The sequence below is a fragment of the Triticum aestivum genome, chromosome 1A, assembly GCF_018294505.1.
Source record: "Triticum aestivum cultivar Chinese Spring chromosome 1A, IWGSC CS RefSeq v2.1, whole genome shotgun sequence".
Classification (NCBI taxonomy): domain Eukaryota; kingdom Viridiplantae; phylum Streptophyta; class Magnoliopsida; order Poales; family Poaceae; genus Triticum; species Triticum aestivum.
The window spans coordinates 528,426,699-528,436,298 of NC_057794.1; the positions used below are offsets into that span (position 1 = coordinate 528,426,699).

The window sequence follows — 9,600 nt, forward strand, 5'->3', positions numbered from 1 at the left end:
CTGCATGCGCGGCAAAACCGTACCACTCCATCTCACAACTAAAGAAAAACAATCTAAGTGTTAAAAAAAAACACAATCTAATGATATATTTCTCCCCTATGAGCGTACACAGTTATGCCCTGGTTCTATGGGCATCTTTCAGAGACCGAGCTGACAGACTTTAAGATTGACAAAGTCATTATTGACACCTCATTATCAACGAAAACATCGCGTCCCACTGAAATGAAACAATGTGCTAAACATGGGGTTGATCTCCGACGAGCTGGAGATACAACCTCCTAACCATGCAACCACAAGTGATTCTCCATTGAAATGATATTTAACCAAATTTAGAAAACTATTAGTACAATAAGCGCCCACCTCTATGACAGTTTTTTCGGCTTATTTATTAGCTCATGGGTAGAATTAAGAACAAGCCAAATGAGAACTCAAAATATGTGCCCACCTCAATTTCTAAGTTCCCCCTCCCCTATTGTTTGGAAATAAGCTGGGAAAGAGGTGCTTCCTGAGCTTCTCTTTAAAGCAAACCCTTTCTTTTTCAAAAATACACCTCTCCCATAATACCAAAAATGAAGCAGGTCAACGACCCAAACCTTGAGTTAGCAGTTAACCACACTTGCATCTCAAGAACAAATGAGCTTTTCCCAGAAGGAAGCTAAAATCGCCGCCCTCAGCACACTCAGGATGCAGACAATCGTAATATGTTGAAAATAGTGCCAAGGCACCAACACCAAACAAATCAACCTACTCCAACCACTTCGGAGTATATACGAACTAAAGAGAAAACCGAAGCCCCTCCACTTTGGACAATCCTTGCTTGAGCATCACCTCTATCGAACCACAAACATATCACCTTGTGGACTATAATCCGTCGGCAGAACAACATGAGACTTAACAAAGAGTGTGACATCTAAAGACAACACCTTAAAGGATAGATAACCACCCTTATGTTGATGTTGTCATGTCAAACCAAAAGGGCAACATCTGCTCTCACCTCCAATATGAAGCTCCGAGACACCACCTTTAACAAGTACATCACGTCCAAGATACCCAGACAACTTGAACTAGCTAGAAAGTTAAATCATAGGTTTTCACTCAGAGAACATGATCAATACCATAATCCACCAACACCGCCGACCATCCGATCTCAACCTACTCAGACAAAGAATTTTATGATAGGCTTCCGATGTGGGAATTCGTAGGGTATGGTTGTATCAGTTTTGATTCGGTCAATCTTAGGAGCAATTTTACTTGTACGGTTAAATATTTGGATAGAGACTATTCGAATCCAATTTCTTTGTCTAGTTTTGTTTAGTTTGATCATAGCTATATATGCATATGCACACGCACGTGAAAGGTGCTGCTAGTACATGTGTACCTTCTACGCGGGAAAAAGTACAACTGTAATTCATGCAAAGCCATCAGACTCGAAAAAATGTGCTCTTCCTTGTGTCCCTGGTGCGAACAATCGTTTGCTTTGGGAGTCTCACGCGAGTGAACATCGCCGTTCGCTCTAGTAGGATCACGCGAGCGAACGACCACAAGCATGCAAAGGGCCCATTGTCAGACCATAAAAACCTCCCTCCCCCACCCTCTTCTACACCTTTTCCCTCCAGCCAACGAATTTCCATGCTATAACAAAGAGATTTTCCGTGCTAATTAAAGAAGAAATAATCACCATTCTATAGCAGAAAGAGATTCCATAGTGCAAGAGGAATTTGCCATAAGTTTTAGAGATTTGCCATGTCACATAATTGTAAGACTAACAGAAGAGGAAATTGCCCACATGTTCAGGAATTAGCATGCTATAGTAGAAGAAGTTGTCATGTGTTCATGGATTGTCATGAAACAATATAAAATAATTGGCAAGTTATACGAGAGAAAATTTCCAACCTAATCACGAATTGCCATGTTGGTGGAAGAGGATTGTCATGCTGCAGCAAAAAAATTATCATCCTGCAATAAACAAAGTTGCCACATATGTCTATGGATAGACATGCTACAAGATGGACAAATGTCGTGGTACAACAGAGAATAATGTCAGGCTACAACAAAACAAATTGCCACACATATTCAAGAATTGCCATCTTACATAAGAGGGAACTGCCATGTTGCACCAGAGACAAATGTCACATATGTTTCAGGAATTGCCATGTTACATCAGAGGAAACTGACATGCTACACACATAAATTGCCTTGCTTTGGATAAAATTTGCCATCCGGATGTGATTTTGAGGGAGGAGGTAAGGGATAAGACACTGCTTGTGTTGTTCCCTCAATTTGCCATGGGGAGCGAAAGGTGTGGCCGTCACGATTATCATGTGTTGCCGCATTAAAATTGGCGCACGCGCAAGGTCGGACATGCCACAAGGCGTTCGCTGAAGAATTCTAGTGAAGGACATGCTCAATTCGAGTGAAGTTTTGAAAGCAAATATCTGAGTAAGTGTTGTTGTAAGTGTCGCTCAATTTCATTCGGACGGCTTTTTATAAACTTGACAACCGAGTGAGGTGTTTGTTGATCTTTTTTTCAATAGAGGCACAGTCAGTGCACTCATTGGGCGTAGCCCCCAAGACTCCGATTGACCATTTGCAATCAGTTGGAGTCTCAGATATAAGTAAATTTCATCTTCATATATCTAGAACGGTTACTTTAGATCCATGGCATTACTCGGGTCATATATATCTTTCAATGGGGGCATGATTACTGGGTGTAGCCCCCGAGACACTAATTGACCGCTCGCGCGCGGCAAATGGTCGCGGAAACACCCGCTGGTGGGCCGGCCCAGTTCGCAGCATTGCTGCGCGTTGTTGTTTCATTTTGTTCGTTCATTTTTTCTTCAGTTTTCTTTTTCTGGCTGTTTCATGTTTTTCTGGTTTTTTGTTTGTTTGATTTTTCTTTGTTTTTCCTTTTTCTTTCCATTAATACACAGTGATTTTTTTATTAGTACTTGACGACTAATTTCATTTTTCATTTTTTTCTGTTTCGTTCTCTATTTCTTTATTTTCTATTTTTCCTTTTTTTAGTTCTGTGTATTATACAAAGTTCATTTCGTATTTATATACAAAAATGTTCATCATATATCTAAGGAAATGCCCACCCTATATTAAGATAATATTCAACATTTTTTTAGAAAATGTTCATTGTACATTTCAAAATTATTCAGTGTATATCACAGAAATTTTTAATGTGCACTCAAATATTTTTAAGAGTAATTACAAAAATGTTCAATGTGTATTTAAATATTTTTCGGTGTATATCAAGAAAATGTTAAGCATATATTACAAAATTGCTCAATATATATTTAAAAGAATTCATAGTATATAAATAATTTCAAAAAAGTGTTCAAAATTTATTCACTTTAATTTGTTGTCAGTACAAAAAAACATTCTGGAATTAGGAATTTTTTCGCAATTTCAAAAAATGTTCACATTTTCTAAAAAATTGTTCACGGTTTTAAAAAGTGTTGGCATTTGTCAAAATTTCGTCGGAATTTTAAATTCTTTGTTCACAATTTTCTTGAATTGCTCAAAATAATCAGAAGATGTTCGGTACTTAAACTATCTCGTTGCATATCAATCAGCTAAACTTAATAGGTCAATTGGTAAAGGCTTTGAGTTCATGGGAGGGTCGTCAAAAAGTTTGAGTTCTCGCCCCCGTAGGTATTTATTTCATTTTTTACGCACTAGAGTTATTAACCTCTTAATGGGCCGGCCCACCTCTCTCCGGACGAGTGACCAAGTCCTTTTGGACTCTAGTCGATGTTTTGGTACTTTAAAAGCCGTGGGCTTAGGCGCCATGGGCCTCCACAAAGTTTAGACCATTGTGGGCCTACCCATGGTAGGTATCCCTATCACTTAGTGAAGTTAAATTCCCTCAACAACAAAAGAAACTTAGTGAAGTTAAATTGTCTCAAAAAAAGACTTAGTGAAGTTAAAGATGCTTATGCAGGGCAATGCAAGTGTGTGGATGTGGGGATGTGGTACATACTGTTCAAAACTTCTGTATAAGCGTGAGCTAGCTGATCATCCCACTCAAAGTTCACACACACAGTCCTCTCACATAAACAAGACGACGTCAATGTTTGTTACTGCCGTGAGGTGCAGGGAAAGTGGGAAACTGCATGCCACTTGTGTGGAGCAGGGTGTACCTAACACGGCCCCGCGAGGAGGTCATCTTATTCTATGTAGGAATTGGTGTAAGCCAAAGGACTGAATCAATATCTTGACTGGAGCGGCGGTCGACATTGGGCGCGTGTGCCAATTAATACCACACGCAGATGCAGGGCAATGCAAGTGTATGGATGTGGGGATGTGATACATACTTACATAGTGTTCATAAACCTCTATATAAGCCTGAGCAAACGACTCAAAGTTCACACACACACACACACACGTCCCTGCAGGCAGGAAACCAAGCAGAGAAAGATTGTTGTGGTGTATATGTTCAAGCCGAGCAAAGGTGTCTTATCCTCTACCTCACTATTTTTTTTACGAGCTGCTTCTCCTACTTTTATTCAAGAAATATTTTACAACTAAATAATAATCAAATACGATATTTAAAAAAAGTTTCAGTTGCCATATTATTAATTTAAATAGTCATCTTTCGTAAAATCAATTCTCATTGAAATACATTACAAAAAAGGTTACTAGGTTCGGTTTTAGAAGGTTCATCCAGTATTAGTAGATGATACCTCCGTGTTCTCTGCCTGGTTTTACTTGGTAGATTTTCTACGCGAGGTATCATTTACTATTATAAGAGTGTTTAGATCACTACTTTAGTAATCTAAATGCCCTTATAATAGTTTACAGAGGGAGTACTAGTTATCCATTGCTAAAGATGGTTGGAAGAATCCAACCAAGAGATTACATATTACTAGTACTGCCTTTTGATTTTGTTATCAGTATGCTCAGGAAAGATGTAACCCTATTTGAGTTTGAATAAAACTAGCCATGATTAGGGCTGGACGTCCGAACGGGCTAATGGGCTCGGCTCGGAGCTCGCTCCAGCTCGGCCCGACTCAGCTCGGCCCGAGAGCTAAATAGGCCGAGCCGAGCCACGTGAAATGGGCCTGTTGGCCGACCGAGCCGAGCCTGTTTTGGCCCGGTCCAGCTCGGTGGCTCGTCCGAAGCCGAAGCCCAGGACGCGACGCAATCACGCAGCCCAGCAGAGGAGCGCAACCAGCCTAACCCAGCGAGTCGCGTCGTCTCCACTATCTCCTCCCGCTAGGGTTCGCCGCCGCCGCCCCACGCTTCTCGCCAAGCTATTTCCTGCATGCCACCACGACGCATCCTGCCACCGGCGTCGGCACGCACGAGCGCATCCAGCGGCCGGAGCGCACGCACGCATCACCAGCCTGTTGATTGATTCTTGGACACAAGTGCAAAACTTGAAGCACGTTGATTGAATCCTGGAGTTGGCTGGATGCACACGTACGAGAGGAAGCAAGATCAACTGCTACGGAGGCTAGCCACCTGCGCTCGACGCACCAGACGCCCGACCTCGCCACGCCGGCACGTCTTCGTCGTGCTCCCCTCAACGCCGTCAAGCCAACCTTGCCTGAGGCGCCCGTACGCCCACGCACCCAGCCTCCAGAGGCAAAACGAGCTGCTCGGGCTGGACCGAGCCATAGGCAAGACGAGCCGAGCCTCCAGATGTGGGCTCGTTCAACTAGCGAGCCGAGCCGAGCATGGCGAGCCAAATCCAGGCTCGGACCGAACTCGGCTCGGCTCGGCTCGTGTCCAGCCCTAGCCATGATGGCCTTCCATAAAAAAAGTACTGCTTTTTGATTGCTTCTTTTTTGAGGCAACTGCTTTCCATATTTATATTGCTGAGAAAAAATGTGGATATGATACGAAAAATAAGCATTGCTCTTCGAATGACAGTACTGTAAGCTTGTCACGGCATACCACAATATATACAACGCGTTTGTTTCGGAAGAATGGTCACGGTTTCCGATTACTGCGCTTTCTGAAACGGCACCCAGCGTTTGGTACGCCAACAACGTATTCCGTAGCGGTGTCTTCCGATACGGAGGTTCACAAACTCGAAAACACCCAGATCGAGGCTGATTAGGAAAGCGGGAGTGGGGCGGCCAAACCAAACACATCACGTATTCGTAAAGAAGAAAAGGGAACTGGAGCTTCCCGATACCTTAACCGAAGACATTACCTGAGGACGAACCAAACGCGTCGATAATGTCTAAGCTCTTAATACGTTGCAGGCAACAATGTCTTCTGATCATGAGGTCACACTTGCCATGTCCATAATGTTGCTGCTGTCTTTTGGGGTTCTTTGCTCAGCGGTTCCTGAGAACAACACAGAAGATATGCTCTCCCTGATAGGTTTCAAGCAGGCGATCACTTACGATCCATCGGGGATCTTGAAACACTGGAACAGAAGCACCACCTTTTGCCGATGGGAGGGCATCAAATGCAGCCGGAGACACCCAGGGCGCATTGTGGAGCTGCACCTCGCCGGCCTGAAATTGTCCGGCCAAATCAGTTCCTTGGTTGGAAACCTCACGTTCCTAAAGAAACTCAACCTCTCAACAAACGGTCTGTCTGGCCGGTTGCCCCCACTGAACCGCCTCCACAGACAGCAAATCCTTGACCTCGGCTACAACTCATTGCAGGACACCATTCCTGATGCTCTTGCCAATTGCTCCAAGCTGAGAAAATTATTCCTCTCCTATAACTCTTTTGTAGGAGAAATCCCACCCAAACTAGGCCTCCTCTCCAACTTATCCGATTTACGCTTCAACACAAATAATCTCACCGGAACCATCCCATCAACCTTTAGCAACAGTTCTAGCATACAAGTTATGTCTCTGTCATATAATCACCTGTCGGGAGGTATTCCCGATGAACTCGGAAAGTTACCAAGTATACGGTGGCTGGCCTTAGGTGGGAATAGGCTAATTGGTGGATTCCCACAAGGCCTACTCAATCTGTCTAATTCCCTTCGAGTGCTTGGCTTGGAGTCGAATAAGCTAGGAAACAGGTTGCCACTTAACATTGGTGACAGCCTCTCTAATCTCCAATGGCTTTTCTTGAACCGTAACATGTTCCAAGGGAAAATACCAGCTTCCTTAGGTAATGTTTTAGGGATGGAAAGACTGGAGCTGGAGAATAACAATTTCACTGGTGAAATTCCTTCTTCTTTGGGTAAGCTTAAAAGCCTGTACTATTTGAATCTTGGGGGAGACGGTCTTGAAGCAAAAGACGCCCAAAGCTGGGAGTTCTTTAATGCATTAATAAACTGTAGCGGTCTAAATATCCTTGCTCTAGATCGAAATCAACTAGATGGGACAATACCAGGTTCAATAGGAAACTTGTCAAATAGTCTTGAGATGCTAACTTTGGGTGGAAACAAGCTATCGGGTATAGTTCCCACAAGTGTGGCAAACCTTCAGTCCCTAATTAATCTGGGATTTGATTATAACAATTTAAGTGGAAAGATTGTGGAATGGGTTGGGATGCTTACAAAATTGCAAAGTTTAAATCTTTATCAGAACAAATTCAGCGGGCCAATTCCCTCTTCTATGGGAAACCTAACTCAGTTGACGTTGCTCTCTCTAGCACTCAATGAGTTTGAAGGTCCCATACCGTCCAGCTTGGGGAATCTAAAACAGCTCATATTGTTAGATCTTAGCGATAACACTCTCCAGAGCAACATAACCCTAGAAGTTGGTGCCCTTAAACAAATCGTTGACTTACGTCTTTCATCAAACAAGCTTACTGGGGAGATCCCTCACGTCTTAGGTCAATGTCAGAACCTGGTAACCATTCAAATGGACCAAAACCTTCTCATAGGAGACATCCCAGCATCTCTCGGGAACCTAAAGAGCTTGAACATGGTTAATCTCTCACATAACAACTTGTCAGGAACCATTCCTGAAGTTTTAGCTGACCTACCCCTCCTCGACATGCTGGACCTTTCTTACAATCAGCTCCAAGGAGAAGTTCCAAGAACTGGAGTATTTAAAAATGCTCCATCAGTTTATCTTGATGGCAATTTTGCACTATGCGGAGGAGTGGTGGATCTCGGAATGCCCTTGTGTCCTGCTACTTCCCAAAGAAAAGGAAAGAAGTACTATTTGGTCAGAGTGTTGATTCCAGTATTTGGCTTCTTATCACTCATCATGTTGATTGCAATTATAACTCTTCATAAGAAGAAGAAGTCACACAGAGCATACATATCATCGACTTCCTTTGGTGGAAAATTCCCTAGACTTTCTTACTATGATCTAGCTCGAGCTACTGGGAACTTCTGTGAAGCAAATGTAATTGGCAGAGGAAGTTGTGGTTCAGTTTACAGAGGAAAATTGACTCAACTTGAAATGGAAGTGGCTATTAAGGTTTTCGATCCCAAGATGAGATGTGTAGATAAAAGTTTCATATCAGAATGTAAGGTTCTGAGAAGCATTAGACATCGGTACATTACTCCTATCCTAACAGCTTGTCTGTCAATAGATAATTCAGGTAATGCTTTCAAGGCTCTGATTTATGTACTCATGCCAAACAGAAATTTGGACAAATGGTTACATGAAAAACCTGCTGGTGAAGAACCTATTGTATTGGGCTTAGGGCAAAGGATAAGCATGGTTGTTAATATTGCTGATGCATTGGCCTACTTGCACCATGATTCTAGAAGATCCATTGTCCATCGTGATTTGAAGCCTAGCAATATCCTCCTAGACGTTGATATGAATGCACATTTGGGTGACTTTGGCATTGCAAACCTCGTACTTCAATCTGGGTCCGCAACAGTTGGACAGTCAAGTTCAGGCACAAGTTCAAGCAACTCAGTCGGATTGAAGGGGACAATAGGATATATAGCTCCAGGTAACGGCCATCGCCAGATCTTGTATTTGTTTAAGATTGTAACATGGATACTAAAGATCTATAGTGTACTATTACTCAATTAGTTTATTTTTAACCTTTTCCAGAGTATGCCAATAGTGGCCAAGCATCAACATGTGGTGATGTTTTCAGCTTTGGAATAATCATTCTAGAGATGCTGATAGGCAAAAGACCAACGGACTGCATGTTTCAGGATGGCCTCAGCATTGTCAACTTTGTGGAGAGGAACTTCCCAGATCAGATAGTACGTATAATCGATGTTCATCTCCAAGAAGAATGTTGCGGATACATTCATGGAGCAGACGAAATAGGAAACATTGTCTATCAATGCGTTTTGTCGCTTACACAATTAGCACTTTCTTGCACGTGTGTGCTCCCGAAGGAAAGAATGATCATGCGAGAAGTAGCCATTAAGTTGCACGCAATCAGAGTGTCATATGTTGGAGCGACCAAGGTCCAGCAAGATGAAGCTCGTACACAAGCTCCATCAGGAGATAGGGAGGATCTGGCAGAAGGTTCCTCTTGAAGTGAAAATAAGATCGGTTCTACTAAGAACAGGTCACCCTAGAGAGATTTACATGTGAGATTGCAATGTGTCTGTAGTCAGTAGAAACAAAGACCACAGATTAGCCACGAGTATAGTGCTGAATCTGACACAATTAGCATATTGTACATATGGAGATGAGTGGGCATATACAACAGAACATACTTCGTAATCTATCTCTTTATTAGCACATT

The 9,600-nt window shown here is 42.6% G+C and overlaps 1 protein-coding gene across 1 annotated transcript; it reads left to right on the forward strand.

Moving 5' to 3' along the window:
• Positions 1-6,227: 6,227 nt before the first annotated feature.
• LOC123043167 (receptor kinase-like protein Xa21) lies at positions 6,228-9,388 on the forward strand. Its single transcript, XM_044465565.1, has 4 exons — positions 6,228-7,596; positions 7,645-8,844; positions 8,949-9,106; positions 9,245-9,388. Exons 1-4 carry the CDS (start codon positions 6,228-6,230, stop codon positions 9,386-9,388), a joined length of 2,871 nt encoding a protein of 956 aa, XP_044321500.1.
• Positions 9,389-9,600: the final 212 nt, after the last annotated feature.

Coding starts and splice junctions, on each gene's coding strand:
- LOC123043167 (XM_044465565.1), top strand. CDS start 6,228: ATGTCTTCTGATCATGAGGTCACACTTGCCATGTCCATAATGTTGCTG. Junction 7,597..7,644: donor AGCACTCAATGAGTTTGAAG/GTCCCATACCGT, acceptor TCATATTGTTAG/ATCTTAGCGATAACACTCTC. Junction 8,845..8,948: donor AATAGGATATATAGCTCCAG/GTAACGGCCATC, acceptor AACCTTTTCCAG/AGTATGCCAATAGTGGCCAA.